This window comes from Apostichopus japonicus, chromosome 3 (assembly GCF_037975245.1).
Source record: "Apostichopus japonicus isolate 1M-3 chromosome 3, ASM3797524v1, whole genome shotgun sequence".
NCBI classification, from domain to species: domain Eukaryota; kingdom Metazoa; phylum Echinodermata; class Holothuroidea; order Aspidochirotida; family Stichopodidae; genus Apostichopus; species Apostichopus japonicus.
In genome coordinates, this window is record NC_092563.1 from 2,564,320 (window position 1) to 2,586,736 (window position 22,417).

The 22,417-nt window shown below is 36.7% G+C and overlaps 2 protein-coding genes across 2 annotated transcripts in view; one reads left to right on the forward strand and one right to left on the reverse strand.

Moving 5' to 3' along the window:
- Positions 1 to 12,370, reverse strand: part of LOC139959934 (engulfment and cell motility protein 1-like) — a 36,074-nt gene extending 23,704 nt beyond the window's left edge. The window contains exons 1-12 of the mRNA XM_071957880.1: positions 12,211 to 12,370; positions 10,420 to 10,566; positions 9,152 to 9,313; positions 8,234 to 8,403; positions 6,287 to 6,386; positions 5,339 to 5,427; positions 4,848 to 4,913; positions 4,292 to 4,370; positions 3,664 to 3,714; positions 2,916 to 3,035; positions 1,410 to 1,517; positions 600 to 704 (exon numbers count right to left, since the gene is read on the reverse strand). Of these exons, the coding sequence (XP_071813981.1) occupies positions 600 to 704; positions 1,410 to 1,517; positions 2,916 to 3,035; positions 3,664 to 3,714; positions 4,292 to 4,370; positions 4,848 to 4,913; positions 5,339 to 5,427; positions 6,287 to 6,386; positions 8,234 to 8,403; positions 9,152 to 9,313; positions 10,420 to 10,554 (1,185 nt within the window). The 5' untranslated portion in view covers positions 10,555 to 10,566; positions 12,211 to 12,370. The remainder of the gene's footprint in view (positions 1 to 599; positions 705 to 1,409; positions 1,518 to 2,915; positions 3,036 to 3,663; positions 3,715 to 4,291; positions 4,371 to 4,847; positions 4,914 to 5,338; positions 5,428 to 6,286; positions 6,387 to 8,233; positions 8,404 to 9,151; positions 9,314 to 10,419; positions 10,567 to 12,210) is intronic.
- A 3,896-nt stretch (positions 12,371 to 16,266) lies between these two features.
- On the forward strand, positions 16,267 to 22,417 carry LOC139958322 (kyphoscoliosis peptidase-like). The gene is made up of 5 exons (XM_071955312.1): positions 16,267 to 16,341; positions 16,523 to 16,742; positions 16,937 to 17,166; positions 18,275 to 18,429; positions 19,053 to 22,417. The coding sequence occupies exons 2-5, from the start codon at positions 16,554 to 16,556 to the stop codon at positions 20,717 to 20,719; spliced, it is 2,241 nt and encodes a 746-aa protein (XP_071811413.1). The 5' UTR covers positions 16,267 to 16,341; positions 16,523 to 16,553; the 3' UTR covers positions 20,720 to 22,417.

Consider the following 22,417-nt stretch of genomic DNA (forward strand, 5'->3'; position numbering starts at 1 on the left):
GAAAAGTCTCTGAGAGTTTCATGTTCGAGATGTTGTTGATGTTTTCCTTTGATATTCCCATTCATATGTCACTTATGTATGGCGGGAAGTATGCAATATAACACTTTAATATTTCAATGACAATGTTCATTACTTCCATGCATACCGGTCATATGTGGCAGGACAAAATTGTTTAATTTAATTTCTGTTGATAAAACCAAAATGAGCTTTGTAGGTTGTCTGGTGGACTACTAGTCGTTAACATAAAATTCAGAATGTATTGTCAGTAAGGTAGGTTAACGATAAATTGGTATCACTATCCTTCTCGTTGGAGATACTGAAATAAAGCATAAATAGTGGTAGGCTTATGATCATAAATTGTCTAGGACAGTGTAACTATGGTAACCTTTCTTTTCCATCTGGATTCTTGAACTGTAAATCCGAAGGCTGGAATTTTATGTAGCTAATCAAAAGAGGCTCTGAACCAGAAAAGGAGTTGTTACACACCGAGTCTGATAGCAAAACTATTCAGGAGCATAAACACATGGATAGTAAACACAAACACAATCGATAAAGATGAGCATTAAACACTGAAAATCAGGTTTAAACTGTTGACTTACTTGAGCATAATTCTCAGTATGTGAATTGGAAAAGTAAGACATGCACTCTAGGGCGAGGAGACCTGGCGGTACCTCCGCAAAATCCATTCCCGGGTTCTGTGGATTCTGTGGAAGGGACAATAGATGGATAGACAGATATATAGATAGTTTAATAGATAGACAGACAGATAATAAGACAGACAGACAGATTGATATATAGACAAATAGATAGACAGACAGACAGATAGTTTAATAGATAGACAGACAGATAGACAGACAGATAGATAGATAGACAGACAAACAAATGAAAGGATATAGAGAGAGGGACGGACGGACAGATAGATAATTTGGATAATTTTGTCAAAAAGCAATAGTAAAATACACAGGTACAGTCATGACTGTTAACGATAAAATTCATGTGTTTATTTTTCAAGGCTTCAAGGTGTCCATCCCCTGCATTTAATAGACTCTCTCGATCACATAACATAGTGGAAGCCACGAATCATTGCTGACAGTTGTTGGTAAGTGAAGCTCAGTCACTCTCCTCCGTCTTCCAGTAAGAGCTAAATTTAAACACTTACCCAAGTTTACAATCAGTATCAGAGTGAAGCAGTTCATGGTTACATGGGCTTACATTGTGAGGTACGTTGGAAGGTCATTTCGACAATCGTTACAAAAGTGTCTCTCAACTAGTTTTAACCTGAATACATATCCATGAAGGGTATTGGCATATTCACGTAACATAATCACAACTGAATTCAAATTTCTCCAATGAATCCAAAAGCCGCAGATACGGTTTAACCAACATTTATACTGAATGATTTCACTTACAGCAAATCCAAGTTTCTTGTAGTCGTCGGCAAACAAAACTTGTCGTTTCGATTCTGAAGTTGCCTCGAAAGCATTCTTCCTTAAATCGAGTATCATCTCCTGGACCCTCTTTTAAAGCAAACAAAAAAACAATGAAATAATAAAAAATAAATAAAAGTAACAATGGTGACGGTGGCATATGCAAATAAATTACTAGCAAAGAGGGTGGGTCTGTTACAGCTATTAATAGTGAACATGAAAATATTTTGGCATCTTAAAAGCACCTTAAAAAACTATTCCACAACTACATGCAATAAATTAATGTCAAGGTTTACAGACAGACCTCATTTTTGCAATGTTACATTTCACAAAACCTATTGTCAGCAATGTTGCTTTAATGTCATAAACAATGTCTCAATACATCAAGAAAGTCACCATAAAGCAGGTGGTTCTTTTTGAAAGTCTACACTTTCCTCCTGTGTAAAAATACTCGAGCAAAAGACATAGTGAGAAAGTCACCATAAAGTAGGTTTTTCTTGTTCCGAGTTTACACTTTCCTCCTGTGTAAAAACACTGGAGCACAATACATAGTGAGAAAGTCACCATAAAGTAGGTGGTTCTTGTTGCAAGTTTACACTTTCCTCCTGTGTAAATACACTGGAGCACAATACATAGTGCGAAAGTCACCATAAAGCAGGTGGTTCTTGTTGCAAGTTTACTCTTTCCTGCTGTGTAAAAACACCCCAGTACAATACATAGTGAGGAACAAAAGAAGAGACATATGCGACAAAATTTTATCTCCTTCCCTGACATGTGCAAACCTCCCACTACCCCCCTCCCCCATTCACCCCAACCACCACCACACCCCACCAGCTTATCGTTTCCTTCACAGCAGATGACTAACGCATCAGAGTCTCTATAGTAATTTGGATAGATAAACATTAACAGACAAGACCTTTAGACGTACAACATTCCTATCACTTGATTGCACTGACTTGAATACTCAACACGATAGACTTATATAACTATCCTGACAAAGAATGCAGCCAATATTTGATAGAAATCCTTTGTGAAATGTAAGATATGTAAATTTGAAGGCTATTTAATTGGATTATGAAACAAAACCAGCTGCTGTAATGTCAGATCAAGACAATGCTATGAAGGAGAAAAACACTATGTAGCAGAGAGGACAGAAAGAATATTAATCTCATGGAAGGAACAGAAAATGAAAGAGACTGTATATCCTGCAAAAAGCCTGCATAGATAAATGCATGAAAGTTAAATGTATTGAAACCCACTATGTAGCAGAGAGTACAGAAAGAATACTATACTCGTGGAGTAACAGAACATCAAGGGGACTGTATCTCCTGCAAAAAGCCTGCATAAATAAATACATGATTCAAGTTAAATGCATTGAAAGTTTCAGGTCAGGCCCACCATAAACTTTCACACGATGGAGAAACAGAACAAAAACTCATCATTTACACAATGGAGCAAAAGAACAAAGCAGATTTAGTAGTCACATACCTCATTATTGAGGTCAACTTTTGCCTTCATCCTCTTGTCTAAGAGGTTAAAGGTCAATTGCTGGAAGACATAGAGATGATGGGACATCTCAGTTCCTATCGCCGGAGCACGGACTACTTTCTGTGACGGGAAAGAAGAGAATAAACAAATTTGTCAACCAGTTTGCTGTTCTTGTTCTATTTCTTTTGTTTTTGGATGGGCTTAATACAATGCACACAATAATTCACTTGCACTGAAATACAATAAAATCATACGTTATAAGAAAACATCAGTACACCAAAGCTATGTTTCATATTTTGTACTTTATGCTATGTATGCCTCTTAATATTACATACTTTCATTTATAGCGTACTTCCTGCTATGTGTGTTTCATAATATTATGTACTGTATAATGTGTGTGTGTTAAAATAATACATACTTGATACTATGTATTTCATACCATTTCATACTATTACATTCTTCATGTTATGTGAGTTCATTATATTGCATACTTCATGCTATGTCTTTCATAGCATTAGTACTTCATGCTTTTTGTGTTTCTTAATATTATGTACTTCATGCTATGAGTGTTTCATAATATTAAATACTTCCTCCTTTGTGTGTTTCATACTATTAAGTACTTCCTCCTATGTGTGTTTCATACTATTACATACTTCCTCCTATGTGTGTTTCATACTATTACATACTTCCTCCTATGTGTGTTTCATAATATTAAATCCATCCTCCTATGTGTGTTTCATGCCCATACCTCATTGATCACTGTTCTTATTTCTTTGGAGGTGAGACTTGCTTCAAACCTCTGAGGGAAGAAGAGAGGGGAAAAATACAACTTTTAAAAATGGGGGGGAGGTGGGATAAATAATAATATATTCACATTTTGATGAACAAAAACTGAAGGAAATGAAGTGTGCAACTAGAAGGCCTCATGTCAATTGTCCTCGGGTGGAGGAGGGGGGTGGCTTTCAGAGGCTCTCGATACCTAAGCCTCAAAATTATACCAATTATCTTTTTAACCATCTTGTCTATACTTGTATGGATTCTCTTCCCTGTTATGACGAGCAGATAACAATTAATTCTTCCTTGGTGGTGATCAGTTAACAATGAATTTTTCCTTGGTGCTGATCAGATAACAATTCATGCTTCCTTTGTACCCCTTACATACACAGCTTCTGACGTAAAAAAATTATCAATACTACGAAACAAACTCAGATGGGTAAGTTTGACAATAAAAGTGGAGGGGTAGGGGGATAAATATTCAGTTGTTGCACAAGAAATGTAAGCATGAATCCCCATATTTCTTAGTATTTCTAACATATTTTGGGGACCAATATCAATAAACATTACAACAATGTTTTTAAATTGGATAACACATTTACCTCATGTTTCTCTGGAGGAGCTTTCATACATAGTGCATTCATCAGTGCTAGGCAGTTCAGTTGAATAATTGTGACTTTACTGAAAAGAAAAAAAAACAAAATGCGGGTGGACTAATAAGCAAATTTTTTCTCTCCAAAAATTGACAGAGCAGATGGCAGGCATGTACGTACCATTGCTTTCAGGTATACTTCCTTACAGGCACTTGTTGCTCTCTATGAGCATTTGAACCACTACTTGGAGAGTTTAACATCAGACAGAAAAAAAAAGAAGGTATCTCCAAGTCTTGTCTGAAGACATTCTTCAAAATTTGCAACACGGATGACCAACTTTTAGTGTTCCTTTAATTTTACTATTTTTAAGATGAATGCTATATTTAAAATAAATCTATATCTGTGATGATGAGTTCCTCTGAATAAATATGCTTTTAGAATAAAATAACCCTAAACTCTCTAATGCCAATGCTTCCCATAATGACAAAAAGTTTCTCCCTTTTTTAGTCTTTCACAGAATTTGTTCTATTGGAAATACGAGTCTAAGATTTTAACTAAAACTTACCTATCGAGATGAGGACATAAAGTGGAGAAAGTGACTTCATTGGCCACTAGGTTGTACTGTGTAACGCTGAAAACAAAAGAAAAACATAAACCTTACCTATATCATAATATATTCAAGAAGGATATCTGACCAATCACTTTCAGGATATATATGCATCTGGTTGTGTCCATTAACCTAATCTCTTGTGCCATGCAAGTACATGACTGCTACAATAACATACTGCTAAGTTTGAAGATTTATTAATTTCCAAAACAGTTACATAAAAAATATTTAGTTTTGACTAACATCACTCTTAATGCAGTTGATTTAGCTCTAGAATACATCTGAGAGCAAATCGATTGATTTCTGTTGAAGTTGCCTTTAAAGGAAGGTCGTCATTCTACTGTAGGCTTTTGCCACCTGTATCGAACAATGCTAGTCCTGCTTTGGTGCCATATATAATTATTATGAGGAAAAGATTACAAAAACACATTGGTTAAAGCAGGACATACCTGTTAAGTATTATAATTTCCAACACAGACAAAGCTGTCTTTATCACTTCGGCATCGGTCTTCTCTGAACGGCTAGTGAACATCGCCACCTACGTGTTTCATTGATGTAAAGTAAACATTCAATTAAGGCTCTATCATGAACACATCAAATGTGTTAGCACTCCGGAGATTCAGTAGCCTTAGAATGCCAACAACAGAATTCATGAACTCTGATGTGGAGAGTGTACCAATAATTCACAGCCTTGAAAAGAACTACCATGAACATAAATTTGTTTTAACTTATCAAATCAAATGTAAGAAGGTACACAATTTACTTTCTTGTACCTTTCTTTGGAGTGTTTATCGCGTGTTTTCATTTACCTCTTGATTTAAATTTTAGTGCTCATATATAACGTGGGCTCCAAACCTTATTGCATAGACTAACATAACATGATGTACAGAGTAGCTTGCAATATGAGTCCAGTGTAACATGGATTATCTCAAGACTAATGTACAGATTATCCCTATGTACAGATTATCCCAATGTCTGGATTATCCCAAAGACTATGAGCAGCTCCTAGTACAGATCTAAATATGTCAGTCACTTTAACTAATGAACCTCAGCTGTTTAAAGAGGGTTTTTGTTTCTGAATTTTTCTATTTTTTCCAAAAACTTATAAATGTAATAGAAATGCTTCTTGGCAATGATAGCAGTGTATTTTCAAAATTCTACAAACATATCAAAATTAATGTTGTGCCTAAGGTCATCTTTTCAATGGGTGCATGTAACGTACCATTGTCTGATAGCATATTAAATTCTAAGTAAACACAGCTTTACTTCGGAGGGGTATCAAACAAACCCTTTCCTACACTCTGCCACCGTCACTTTGATACCTTCATCGATGTCGCATCGCAAAACATTGTCATGAGAGAGAAACCAAATATGAGAAAGAGGTGGTAAAATCTCACCCGTTTTATAAACTTCGGTGTTAAAGTGTCATAGTCCAGGAGGTTATTCTCCATGAGGTCATAAAACGCACTCAAAATGCAGACAAGAGGCCTTCCGTTCCTGAAAACAATTACAATAAACTTGTAGAGAGTCTACAAATCAGGAGGGTTGTTCCATTTTTGTCAACTGAAATGCAAATAAGTTTTCAGCCCCCCCCCCCCAAAAAAGTCAAGAATCCTTATTTCAATTTAAATAATAAAGTAATATTTTTTTCACTTTGTTGGCCTTTGAATCCCTGTTGCTTTGCTGCTGAATGCCAACATAAATGCTGACATAATCAACAGGTCTAGATCAACTATATGGCAAGATTTGATGAATGAAAGTTTTTAAACGAATGTTTAATTACTGATAAGTGACCCCTCCAATCTTTCTTACTCTAATCTCTGTCAGAATAAGAAAGATTGGAGGGATGGTTAATTTGATTGGCTAGAATCTTGTTTCTGAATGTTTATACTCGGTTTTGCTTGGTACATTATTCATTGCTGCAAACCAGTGGATTAAATGAGAATTTTTTCTAAGAAAACATGTAGTACTGTAGTCACTTAGGAATATGAACAAAGAAGTTAATTTTTAATTTATCTCTTCCACTACTTTTTGTGCATATATTTTGCAGTTTACGATGAAGAAAAAGAAGTGTTTCTTCCGTTTTAACTTTTTTTTTTAGTTTTTTTTTTTTAAATTTTGTGCAGCTAGCTTTTATCCAGTCAGATTTTGAATAAGATCTGGACAAATCAGGTTCTGAAAAAAACAGATCCAAAATTTAATTTTTATTTGAATGCATCTCTGTGAATTACCTTTGACTGTAAAAGCACAGTATTAAGTTTGCTTCATATATGATATCTGTTATTTGCATAGCAGACAAATATACATCAACAGAAAGTAAAACAGTCTAAGTTGTTTTAGGAATTGCTCTTTGAATATGAATCCAATTTCAAATTCTACTACTCGACTGTGCGAACACAGTTCCTTGATCGTCTTTCATTCAGCTTTTGTTGTTTTGTTTTTTCTTCTACTTATTGTTAGGGCTTTTCAAATGAAACCAAAAACACATTATACATTAAAATAGGCTAATTGTTTTATAAATAGCCTTTGAAATTGGTTACAACGAGCCTCAAGTGTCCAAACAGATATTGTCTTTCTTCATGATTGATCATTTAGTATATAATAGTATAATTAGCTAACGATGCATTTAATTAGTATAGTTAAGCTAACGATGCACTTAATTGGCATGTAGGATGTTTGCTTACATCCATGTGTCAGCTAATATTAGCAAAACGTTACATAGCTGGGCATTTTTATTAAATCATTATAAAATCATTCCTGAGTGTACTGACCTTTTTAAGTATCATATAATTGAAATCATTATAAAATCATTCCTGAGTGTACTGACCTTTTTAAGTATCATATAATTGAAACAACTCATTTTTTTTCTGGGGGGGGGGGGGTATTCTCTTTGCCAGGAGAATCAAATTAAGGCACTGGCAATTTCTGCCAGAATATATTGAGAACTTTAACATATCGTTAGTTTGGTCAACAATCATCAGTCAAAGAATTGACACGATTGCCGTACCTGGCGTATGCCCTTGTATAACTACTATCAGCAAACGTTAAATTGCGCTGCTCTGCGCTGCTCTGCGCTGCTCTGTCATGTAATACAGGCAAATTGCCAGTGACATGCATTTCAGCAAGTTGCTAAAAATTGTGAAATTCTAGACCTGTTTGGTAACTGACATTTTTACTCTTTTTATGACTTTGAATGTACACTATAACTTTACAGTACACCCTCCCAGAATGTATTCATAGCTCAAAACAAAGCCGATAATCTGTCTCCAGAAGAGAGAAAAATTGAATGAATGTTACCAAAAACCAAAACAAAATACGCCGGAAAATTTCATATGAAATCTTACTCATTTCCAATCTCGATCATCTTGACCAACAAGTCGACTCCATTTTGGGAGATGAATTCTGCGGCAAATGTCACATCGCCGGATGAACTTGCCAGTTTCTCTAGCATCTGACGAATCGTCTCTGGACTCTCGGACTTTAGGCCAACGTAGATTTCCTTGGCTGCTTTGTCCTGCAATCATTAAGAGACAATATGTGGGTGGGTGATCTACTACTAACAAGTATAATCATAATCATAATATTCAGCAGTTATTTTTACAAGGCTTAAGCGACCACAAATGTGAGGGGAGTGAATATTTTAGATTCAGCATTTGCAAAGACCCACTTCCATTACGGAAAATAAAACATTGTTAAATACATGTCGGAAGAAAACATAAGAAAAATGAAGCAGTGTGGCTCGATGTCATATTTGGACTTGATCAAGGGGTTTGCAGCCATGTGCATGAAGGGACATCCAAAATTCTGTGATACCCGTTCCAAAATGGGACAAAATGTTTCTTAATTGTTTGATGAAGTTGTTCATGACATTCTTCTCAACTCTATCACATACATCACACGATGTCTTCTTGAAATGATACCAGGAGAAAAACAATTCTTTACCATATTTTTAGCTCTACTGAATGTGCAGAGATAAATAAATCTATCAGGATCTAGTCATGCCATTCGACAGATAAATAATCCCTCCCGACCAAAAAAAATCTTTTAACTATATACAAATAATTTTATTAGAGTCAAAGCAGTACTTGAGAGATAGTCCAAATAGACTGAATTTATGACCTAAATCATTCATCTCTTCTTCTTTGTGTTTTTATAAAAAAAAAACATATTCAATATCTTCAAAGAAATGAATGTTTACTGTGCAAAATACAAGAATAATCCCTGCAGTGAAATTGGCAATTAATTTATAGTTTGCAACTTACTGGTGAGACTGTAAGCTTTAAAATGTCACCGTTATTGACAGTTTCCTTGGTCTTTTCCGTGATGTATCTCTTACTGTCTTTATACTGTATTCCATACTCTGTCGGATTTTGGATGTTGAACAGTGCAGCGATATCTCTGACTGTGTCTGGCAAAGGCTTCGTCTGCAGAATACAAAAAAAAAACAACAACAGATAAGATAGTTTAATCTGAGTACTCCCTGGAGAAAAATAGAAGCACTGCACACGTGACAGCACTGCACACATGAAAGCAGTGCTCACGATATTTACAGACCTTTTCAAAATACAGATTCTACTTCAGTAAAGGGTTACAAACTGGTTCATTCACTTAAAAGGGATCAAACATTTGGGCACTTCATTATACTGATTAATCCCCATTTCATGTTGACATTGTAGGTTTTCTTCGGTTCCTGTAATGTCTAGTAGTCTGACTAGTCTACGAAACTGAATTGACCTTCATTCTCTAAATTAAATACAAAGCAGACATAAAATATGTTTGAATGTACCACAAGTACCAGATAAATGGCCTTGTCATCCAAAGTTATTATGTAGAACACATAAATTATGTTAATTATGTCAATGAATCCCTCGGCTATCTACACAATTTAATGTACAGAGGTGCACATAGAAGCAATATTCAAGCAGAGTTCTAGTTTTGTAAGGAGCATTACATAATATATTGTCCTAAAAGTATAAACAACAAACTTCATAGCTAGGTTACTGGATGTGACAGCCGGGAAAGTTTTCAACGGTCTTTCCATCAGTACAGGACGATCAAATTTCTGTTTGGAAACTGAAACCTGTCTTTTGGAGGTTGTCTGGCGATCTACCTGTTGTTTACATTAACTAAAAATTAAACCTAAAACACCTCCTATTAGTTCTTAGGAGATACTGACATAAAAAAGAAAAGAAAAGAGGTATGCCTAAGTTCCACCTAAAGGGGGTGCTACTGGCGCAATTCTGACCAGTGGTCTATTTACCAACCCTATGCACCTCTCCTACAGTCTACATTTTGTTAATTTGCGACATATTAAATTTGCTGTTTGGACCACCCAAACGTACGTCCGAGGGACAAATAGAAAATATTTTTTTTCCCTGGACAGACACCATGTATATCAGTTTCATATCTTGCAAAAGTATGTTACTCATCCATGAAGACCAAACCAAGTATAAAATAGGACCTCCCCCCATCCATCCTAATCAACTCTCCCTCTCCCCCCCCCCCCCCAAAACAATGAATCAATGCTTACCACATCCAGGCAATAGAGTGTTGGTGTAGACTGGGTTAGGTGTTCGGGTGGATGAATTGCCAGACGAATGATATTAAGGTTGCTCTTTTGGTTGAGGTCAACAAATGTGACCTGTGGCATTACTGCCCGACTCATCTTTGCAGATCACTGTCAGAAGAAGTAAAACACAAACAATGATATCTTGTTGTCTTATTACAAAAAATATGGCAAACAAACATTTGACATTATATGATAACTAAATATTTATATATTTTATATTTCATCCAAACAATTTTAACATTTTATTTTCATAATTTTTGAAGGTTTGTCTCAAAATTGTGACTTTTTAGAACAAAATGTTCATATTAATATATGTTTCATGCTGAGACTTTCCATGTTTACCTACAAATGTTAACATTTCATCTTATCAATGGAAAGGTTAATCATCACAGTGAGACAATTGTAACAAATTCTGACAGCTGATATATGCTCATATTTCTTAAGTTGTAAGTCGACATTTTGTTGTACCCATAAAAAAAATAATTTCCTTTCTGTTGGAAATTTTACCTACAAATGTCTCCTATTACATCTTATGCAAGTGTTAGGGTTTACCATCAATTGTATCTTTTAAGCAGAAATTGCCACATTTCTTACTTGAAATTTTGAGATTTTGATATTTAATAATCAAGTTTGATGTTTTACTTTGAACTCACATTTCATTGCAAAATTGCAATGTTTTATGTCTACATTTTATTTTATCTCTCTATATATAAAAGTTCCATGCAAAAATGTACACATTTTATCTCTATATTTCGCTGTTTATCACAAAATAATATCATTTTACATCCAACTATTGATATAGAATTTTGAAATTTCACTTTTAAACTTAAGCCATAAATTTGGGAGTTTTATCTAGCAAGTTTCATTATAAATATCAACATTAAAGAGATTATGAGTGTGAAAATTTATTACTTGATTGTTCAATTGTTCGACATGTCACCATCCATGATGCTTGAGCTACAGTAGGGCTTTGTAGTTGTGAAAAAATAGAAGTATCTTTTTTAATAGTGGCACATTTTCAATACCGAGTATAAAAGAATGTAATGCGTCTGAATTTCAGATGCACAATTTTAAATAAGTTATAAATAACATCCCTTGTTTTGAATACAAAAAAGTAAGTCACAATAGAATTTTGTAAGGGTAATTTGGGGATTTTGTTCTTTCCATTGAACAAAAGTAATTAACAATGGGTCTGATATTAAAAGGAAGCTAACACTGCAATGTTACTGGATAGTAATGAGTTTGGACCTAGCTGTGCAAATGTACATCGTTCCACTTCACTTTTGTGAAAATTACAATGCATCGCAAGCACACTAGTTAAGTTAACTTTTCGTTGCTATAAAGAAAAATCATATATCCAAGTGAGGCATAGGTAACTTAATACTTATAATAGGCCCTAGCCTACTACTAGTAGTACTGTAGAAAGGGTAGGTACCAGTACCACATCATAAATTACGTTCTTCGGCTATGCATTGAGTCAATCACAGCATTAAACTCTTCATAAATGTAGCACTATGCTCAGTCATGAAGGAATAGCGAATATAGATCAACATAGTTTGAACTAGGCTTCACATGTAGGATCACTGCCAACAGACCTATTTGTATGAAAGCCCACTCAGTGTGTAGTAGCATTAACGTAGGCTAACTTAGGCCTAGGCTATAGGTAAAAACTTTGTAAACAAAACAGTCCAGGTCTTGCATAAGATTGTAATATATGAAATATGATCGACACGGTTTGATCAAATCAGTTACCTTACGCCCCAAACTTCGTTGTTTGTAAGTATTAAACTTTGCCTGTCAATAATTTATTGGACGACCCCGCAGAATTCACACTGATCAAGCAGACATCACTGCCGAGCCGTACACACTGACACAATAATATTTATAACCGCAAATATACATACTGTACGTCTAATTCATAGGCTGTACACACAACCTGTCAGTACACCCTACACCCCCATAGAAATTTAACTAGGAATTGAACTAAGAAGAACGCTGACACAGTGTATCGCCGTGTGCAGTGAAGCCTTGATAAAAGTGAGGGCGCTTTGCGTTGTGCGGCAAAAAGCCAGACAAATTTTGTAAGTTTTCATATATACATTGTGCATTCGACTTAGAAACTGAATTTGATATTACCCGCTGTTTCGTAAAAGTAGGTGTACTTTGCACAACAGAGACATTTATGGCGACCAGAGTGCTAAGTACTATACTCCTGACTTAAGAACCAACTTTGAATACTTTTTTTCGCCTCTAATGACTCGGATAAGTGGAGTGTTTGTGCAACATTTAAGGTCTGGAAATTGTCATTTCTGGTATCTGAGAGGCACATGGCAAACATTTTTCTTGCTTGTATTATTTTTGGTGCTCTAATCATATAGTGGCATAGTTGTCCCCGGAAAATGCCGTGAAAATGCAACCTCTCTCCTCCCCACCCCACTCCCACACACCTACCTTTGCCTAGTAATTCCATATAAGTCTGTGCATGCAGTTCTCAGTTTAATGTTAATGTTGCAAAGTGGGTAGTAGTCTTTTTTCCTAGTATTGAATTGTTAGTGATAAACCCAGTTCATCGTAATCGTCATCCCATGTTATTGAGGCATGTGGATCTATCGTTAGGGATACAGGTTTAAGAAAAATGAGGTGGTTATTTTGTCATTAGGCTTTAGTCATATCGCATCCAAAAGGACAGCCATAGTCGGTCTAGGGGCCTAGACAAACTATATCCAGGGTCCAGTGAATAACAATACAACAGCTGAGCAGACGATTCTATAGTAATTACATTCCTGTGTAATTGCTTCTACTATCGCTTCCTAAGAATTACATGTAAAACTCCAGTCCAGTACAACATTTTTGGCATATTTCGAGTCAACTTTATCACTTTTAGTTTTGTCACAGACGTAGTGTTTTTATTACGCGCCGGTACTTTCTTGCCGTACAAGCAAATCGTCACCAGTAGGATGGGTGGTTTTAGTATATGTCACATGACGTCATTCTCTCTTCTTCAATTTCTATGGTACACTCCAATTTACCGAGTAACTGCGAATGGATTCTCAGTACTACGGAAGCGTAAAAGATCCAACCACTTGGAAAAGCGTTTGCGGATTTCATACCAAAAGGAAACGACACAAATCTAAAATTAAAAGTTAAGATAAGGTACCTTGTACAAGTGCATAACGGTAATCTTTAGATATTTACCATTTTAGGCTTTTACCATGCACTAAAGTAGTCACTTTGATGTTGTTTCTACTCTTCCGTCGTAGTTATGAGAATGTGGCCAGAATTTAAAACACTAATATGCCAACATCTCAAGATGTTCTAATTAGATCATTTTATGACAAGCCAAGTGCCCAATGACAAACATACATTTTATGTCAATTTGGGGTATTAAGAAGAAACCTTGATATTCGATCGAGTGTATTGGACTATTGGTAAACCTTGTTTCATGTTATATTTCATGTACATGTTATAGTCAGAACCTTCCTAAGCATTTATACAACATATACTGAACCACAATAGCTAGAAAGGTAGGACTATGTTGCCTCAATAAAAACCACATGCATCCTTGCGATGACTGTGGATAATATACCAGTATATTTAACATATCATTTCGATGGTAAAAAAAAACAAAAGATATATTATTTTCACTCACAGTGAGCCCTCTCAGGACTGTCAAATATACGTCCCCCTTCCGGCTGCTATCATCTTAGCGAGCGGTTAATGTTTTCGATACACCACTTATCTGTTTTTCAAACACAGACTTTGACACCCATGGTGGGTATGGAACCGGGCACCCTACTATGGTTGTAGGCGGGTGGCATGGATAATTTAATTTAGGACACTGTACGCTTTCATCTGTCAACAAGATGATGGGAATTATGGGTACTGAGCAGTAATCGTCCAGTATTCATGTAATCATATTCGAAAATATAAAAAAATATAAAATATTTAAAAAATATTTAAAAAAATAAAAAAAACTCTTGATTAACATTTCGACAGATGAAAGCTGGTCTGCATGTGGTCTTCATGACTTCTGTCTTAATGAGGGGTACATTGGGATCGGTTAAAAAACAATCAAAATATTTTTGCATTGAATAGTGCTTTTGTATTGCTAAACCAAAACTTGCCGATCTGGTTCCCACGGTGAGGTTTTGGTACTCTCTCCTCTCCCCTGCTCCTTCCCTCCTCTCTGCTCCTCAACCACTCCCCCACCCTGATGCACTCACCGCACCACATGATCCCTCCTATTCGTTCCCCTTCCCCACCTAGCCCGATGTTCACATCACTCTTTTTCATTTAATTTCTTTTATTGCTTCCCATTCCTTTCCACCCCTCTCCCGTCACTAGGCAGACAATCCTCTTTCGCCAATTGGGTTATGTATTGTAGAGTACAATCAGAGTGAAACGTATGGCATTTAATATTATATTGTGTGTTCAGAGTATAGGCTATATGTCATTGGAATTTGTCGTGTAAAATAATGACAAACAACAAATTGAAAACAAATAAGAACAATGGCTTTAAAACTGTTCGACGAAGGAAGGTAACAATAGCTGCAAAACTAAAAATAAGAAATCAATCAATAAAAACCTTATATATCTATATATGAGGATTGTACAGGAGCGCCCGTTCGTAACCTGGGGTCACAATGAATTTGTTTACAATACGTGACCCTTCTGGCAGGTGGAATTCGCGTTATCATAAATTGCAGGCCAAATAATACCTCTAGCCATGCATCCAGGCGAAAAATCTGGCTTCACAAAATTGGTATAGGCCTATATCATGTCGTGTCATGTAGGCCTATTATTATCATGTATATCACAGACGGCGTAGAATAAACTTTGTGTACTTGGACAGATATATTTATAGACAGGACGTTTAACGTAGGATACTACCCTTTTGTTGCACAGTTTGTGAATTTTCAATTCCATTGCAAAATACGTATTAAATGATTGTTCAGAGAGGTCCAAGATAAATAAGAAAGAAGACACTGACCCAACTGCGAGATTTTCGTTCGTCTCTTCGACATAACGAAAATGAAGTCTCGGTTTCGCAATACAACAAGTACAACGTTTATATATATATATAGATATCTTCCCATGGATCTGATCTGGGTTTCCACCGGAGCATCTCAAAACATCGGGAGAACCTTTGTTTAAATAAATTTGCTGCAGGAGTATAGTTCTCCATACAGCGAACTATCTGGAAATTCTCTTGACACTCTTAGTACTGAGATGAAGCGAGGGAACATGACCAAGTAGGAAGATTGTCAAATATAGCGTAAATACAATCGTTACTGTATACTTGTCGGATCTTTGTGAATTCGAAAACTGATCATATCGAAAACGCGCCTCATTTCATCGTCACGTGATCGTAAAACCAATACATATGAAAGACGGAAGTCGTGACGTCATCAACAAGGCTGATCCTTTTGAAATGAAATTTTGGCTTCTGGTACGTAGTGTTAAGGAGTAATTATCTCTCAAATTCATCAAATATAATAATGAGACTCATCATGGTGGTTTATTTATTTAGTTTCTGCGACAGCAAAACAATCACTCCGTAATTGAGGGACAATTCTTATTACAGTGTGCAAATAGATAGGAGTCATATAGGACGCGGAGTAGGCATATATATGCCAGTATTTGTTTTCCATTATGCATGCAGTACAAAAGGAGACAATCAATTGTCATTAGTTTTAAAAGAGCAAATACGTTTTATTTGAAAGTAATATGTGTTTGTTGATTAAAGTATTAGATTTGATCCATATTCCAACATAATTGATTTCTGTATATAAACCAATCAAGATTTCACGTAAGGAGCTATCCTTTTCTGAAGATTGAAGGAGAGACACCATCGATTCCGAGGTCTGGCGAAGGTTGTAACAGGTAAGTTCGTTTTTGTTTGAGTTTGATCATGTAGACGGCACTAATCCTATCATGTAGTCATATAGGGCTAACATGTAAGGCGGATGTGAAACCTTTCCCGTGTACATATACTCCTCTCCTCCCCTCCATTATACTATATGATATATATCTGACAACTCAATATTGTTTCTTTATTTTCCAGACGCAAAATAAAACAAGGTCGAACGAAAATCATGTCTGATCTTCCTATCAACGAATTTGACATACTTAAGGTAGATCCGAAGGCCGGGCTGGAGCGTAGATCAGATGATGGATTTACCAGAGAAGGACCGAAGAAGATGGAAGAAACCTTCTGGCCGGGAAAGAAAGCCCTCATTACACAATATGACAAGATCCTGGACCTTGACGAAAGGGCACTAAAGGTATATTAGATGATAAGAAAAAACTTATAAAATTAAAATAAGAAAAAAAAAACTTCAATAGTATTGTGGCACGTTTTGCAATTTGATCATTTTGATTACGTTGATCATATCAGCTGGTTCATCAACCCTATTTTTGCAACTCTTTAGCATAGAATCTTTGTAATTTAAACTTTAATAATCTTTGTAACCTACAGGCCCCACAGAATCTCCGTAACGACCCAAGGAAACTGGTTGACCACCTTCTACGGTTTGCCACAAGCGTGGTTGAGAAGTATCGAGTTATATTCAGGTGGATCACTGCATTTGTATCATTCGGGCAACGAGGCAAGAGAAGTTCTGTGACTAACCTCAATGAGGCCATAGCTAAGGGAGTTAGTGCACCAGGCGTCATCGGACTAGCGACAATCTTTAAAGAAATGTGCAGGTAGTTAAGACATATATTGTTAACGTCACTTTCTGACGATAGCCTTGGCGCATCTAGGTTCCTGTATACTTTTGATCTGTAATCTTGTTTTTTTTTACAAATGTATGATGTTTGATCTTAATTCAAGATGATTGGAAGCGTGCGTTACACATTTTGTGGAAAGAAATCTCGAATCTTGCTGTGAGATTTGTCTTTTCGAGAAAACTACTGCAGTCTAAAGTTAAAGACGATATCGGTTGGGCACCCGATACTCATAGCTAGTACAGTAACTACTGTTCATGTTCCACAACCGTGAACTGTACTAGCTATGAGTATCGGGTGGGTTGGTTCATTTCATCAATACTATAGGATCAAATTGGATTATAGATATAATCGACTCTCCCTGTAGTTCATTTCGAGAACTAAGCCCAGTGTTATAAATTGTCGTTTGTAAGAAGTAGAATCGCTTTATAAGTATTTAAGTAACTTGTACGAATTGCTTTTCTAACCGCAATTTAAATTCTTTCAACAGCAGTGAGTGTAACTAAATATCAGATTGCAGTTAATTGAAACTAATAAGACACACGTCTAGGATCTTTCACCAAAATGAATGTTAATGAGCAATTATACATAATTAATGATTCGAATCTGAGATCAACAGTTACTCGCCCAGACGTTTCGTCTTATCAGTATCAATCACATGCAAATGCAAATTTGGAAAGTTAGAAAAGAAAGAAAAACGTTTACTTCATTATTTGAAATGAAACCTGACTATTCAAGCCAATGAACTATTTTTTTGTGAGTATATTTGTGTATCGAATATTGTCGAAAAATTGACCAATATTAATTTAATAATCTATCATAGGTATACAGTCCCATTATTAAAACAAAGCGTCCATGCTGTAGTCAAGACGTGAAGCTAAGGTTACATCATCAGGCTATCGTTTATTATCAAGTTATCAATTAATTTCGACAACAGATTATATGCCTGTACTGAAAAACTGTAAAGTTAAAATCATTGTTACTTTAGTAAACAATCCTTGTTACATAATTCAGTCTATTAGCATTTTGAAAATTGGAAATTCTCTAAATAATGAAATTAATAACATTTTTCAATTTTATGTTTCAGTCTTGCAGATTTACCCTGTAAAACAGTCTCTGGAAGCGTTAGGATGTCATCTTTTGACCCTAGGCCGGAAGAATGGAGTGATCATACTTGGAATGTTATTGAACTTTGTGGGATGCAGTATTACTGTGACATAGCCTGGGCATCAGGTGGCATACGTAAGATGTTTCTTTTGATGATTTTCTTAGTCCAGCACACTCCCCTGCCCCTCTGTCTCATTTGGTTGTTAACGTCACAAGTCAGTATCGGGTGGAGGTAGGTCTTATTCTTGGACAGAACTTAGGAGACTAGACCAATGGCGTAACTAAGTCGATGAGAAGTTGCCCAGGTCCCATTGGGGGGGGGGGGGGGTGGGATACGGTGTCAAGCAAGAAACAGCAATACTGACCACCGATCGGTTGAATAAAGAAGATTAAAACACAGAAGATTTTATTCACTTCATTCATATCCAAGTATCATATCCAAGCTATAATCATGGTTGGGCTTAGGGCTTTTAGGGTTTTGATGCATGTGGAGTGTCCTTTATGGCTATTTCTATTGATGCACTTGGACATAGGTCGTTCCTTGCTACGCCACTGCACTAGACTAAACAAGTACAGCTGGTATCTCGATGTATGGCAGCTAGTGTTTCTTGTCCAGTTTGGTGTTTCTTTACTGGCTGTCATTTCTTCGATCGAAATAAAGAAATATATCATTATTATACTTGGTATTCGGCTATAGGATATAATTCCTTGGTAGATTTCAATCGTTTACCATGCATGTAATATCTTCTTCTTTGCAGTCAAGGATGCGATCGGGAGAGAGAAGACTATGGTACGAGAATTTCGCGAAGAATACTTTTTAGCTGAACCAGACCAATTCACAAGTGAGCACCTTCCTACCCAAGATGGTAAAGTACTCGATGATCTCCAGTTTGGAACGACAGTGTTCTCTTCCATTGATGCCTGGTCCAGCAGCAAGCATATTGGTTCAATGATGCCCACTCTGGGGATTAATATGATCACAACGAAGGGAACTGTAGTCTGCAGTATAAATAATACATGTCAAGTACAACTGCGATGCCCACGTGGGCTTCGACTTTGGCATCATTTACGTCGTCAACCTGACAACGAGAACGGCCTTGACAACCACGTCATGCAGTCCTGGCGAAAGAACGTGGTATCTTTCCGAATAAACCTGCCTGCCAAGGGCAAATATACTTTGACAATTTACGGAGCGGCTGAGGGTATCAAGGAGGAACTGGAAGAAGAAACCGAACAAGAGAACTACAAGGTGTTTGGTGTCGTTACAACTTACACCATTATCGGAGACGGTGAAATTGGCCATCCTGCTTTACCGAAGGAAGGGGTTTATGGGGTACTCCCGAAGGCAATTTCTGCCGGTTATTATTGCGTCTCTCACACTGAACCGATCGTAGAAACCTCCTCAAATAAACTGACGTTTGAATTCGCATGTCCTGCCGGTGGAAATGTGATTCCGAATTTGTTTCACGAGGATCGACCAAATTTGAAGATAATCGACTCCATTTATCGAGAACCATTTCCCAAAAAGACTGCACTGCATTTAGCTCTTTCGAAACCTGGTAGATACTGTCTCGAAGTTTATGCACCGTATCAACCCAAATTGGCTACAGGTGTCCATAGCTTTGCTGCTCGGTTTTTGATCGTATGCTCGAGCAACGAAAAGGCTTCATTTTTTGCTGATCCAAATCCATGGGGATCGAACGAGGACTTCCATGCGAATAAACTCACCTGCCTTGATGTCCCGGGGTCCACTATCCATGCAAAGAACGGTAAAGGTTGTATCACATTTACAAGTCCTATCACCGGAGGTGACGAAATCACTTATAACCTACTGGCTCCTGGTGTACGCGGTACTTGGAAGGAAATCCCGAATTATCAAACCTGGATATTCGCAGAAGTTATAGATCGCAAAAGAGGGCTACGGTTCACAAGATTTAACTTTCGCATTCCAGAACGAGGGTTTTACCAATTTCTTTTCGGACATGGAGGAAAGTTTATGGGTAGATGGTTGGTCGCATGTCCAGTGGTCCACACGGGAGACCTCTTTCCAATTAGAGAAGGGGTTTGGGGACGAAGTCGGAAAATGGCCGAGGTGCTAGGTATGAGGTTTTCTCATCCGGTGCGTTTTACTGCATCTGGTGGAGTGGTTGACATCACTGTTGAGATACCGCCCCATCTGCCTGATTGGCATGTTTTCGCACATCTGAAGGACGTGGAGGGACCTCGACTGATGTTGCAGTCTAAAGATATTTCCAGGATCTCTGACTCGTCGAGAAAGGATTGGAGAGCTGTGACGTTCACTCTGAAATTACCAACGGAGGTCAAGACTGCTATTTTGACCTTATCTATCGGTCAAGAAAAGTCCAAGGATGCTAAGGTCATCAGTACGACGAATGAGGGTTATTGGCTTGTTACAAGAGTTTAAGTTTCTACTTTAATTCAATTGAATTTAATCTTATTTAGACCAACAATGTTCAAATAACTTACAGTGAGGTGTTCAGACAAGAGACTTGAGGGGATTACACAAGGAAGCTACTAAAAGCTTGTGGGATGTGAATCTTCTTTAACAGAGAACAATGAAAACATACTCACGACTGGAAAGAACAATACGGTTAAACAGAACAAAGGAAAAAACATTAAAGAGAAAGAAAAGGGGAACGCATGGCTAGATAAATATTATATAAAAATGTAAATGAAATATAATCAGAGAGCAAATAGGATTTGTAATTGAATTCTTGCTGGAGTCTGGGAGAACATTCCAGGTGAACGGTCCTAAATATCTTATGTTACGCTCAATCAATATTATGATGACGAACGCTAGGTAGTGCAGCCGTGCCCAGTCCGAGGATGCCTGTTAGAGATGGTAGGCTTCCTGGCCTGACTGAAAGCAGTCTCGAAAACTAAAAAAATCTGAAAGTTGACACCTTTCATAATCGGTTTTTAGACAACCATTTGGTAGAATGATTTATTTGACATTTATACATGTTGCTAAATGTATAAATAAACTTTGATTTTTTAAATATATTGACTATCATGGTTAATGAAGGTTTTGTTTTATTGCGAGCTTGAACTTGGAAATACATTGACTTAGTTATATTAAACGCAATGTTACAATTAAAGAGGATCAAACATTACAGAAAATATTTTTCCAACATATCTGACAAGGACGAAGCAACGTTTTGACAGAATATTATTCAGATATACGAGTCTCCAGTATACACTATACAGCAATAACTGAAATGTATGTATGTAATTTAGATCCGCCTGCAAGCAGTAACTCGCGAAGAAGCCCCATTGGCTTATCAGAGCCGCAAGCTGACCGAAGTCAGTCTCTTAGATTCAAATTTAAGGTCCATGATTATGAATTGTCAATTGTCAACAACTCTGTAACTGGACGACATACATTAATCTTGGAGTGACTCGAACTCGGGACCTTATGATTGGAAGGCACCGGCGTTAACGACTGAGCTAACACTTCTGTTTGATCTCACGATTGGATTACATTGAGTTTATGCATTTAAATTATGTTTGGTTCCATCTGGATTATGCTGCTAAGTACCGACATCAGAAATAACCAACATGTTATAGCTTTGGTTAGAAATATGGCATGCGTTCATGCTTTTTATTTTTCAAGTGAATATTGTTACTTCAAAAGGCAATACGAGGTTCTAATCAGGATGAACAATGCTGACACTAGATTCATTTGATATTGATCATCGATATGTTTTAATAGGATAACATCGAGTATTTTCTTCAAATTGTAGTTGCTTTAGTAAGAAATCAGCGAAGAAATGTGGGTCTATAAGGGTAAGGAGACTAGTATAAAAGCCATCATTAAAATGTTAATTTGTTACGGTAAGACCTTCAATTTTTTTCGACCTCATTTCGAAACATTGTTACTAAATGTGTTGTCTTAGAAAGCCGGGGTGGGGAAGGCGGCGCCACCACGACCTGCTTGGCAATCATTACTGTGAAATTTAGTGGGGCCAATCCCCTCCCTCTCCCCTCTGGGGGTAGGAACCCTGTAACGTACGATATCTATAAATAGAGAAGAAGATGATGAATAAATTATACAACAGACCTGCCAAGCATGAAATGATTCGCAACTCAAGTAATAATTGCT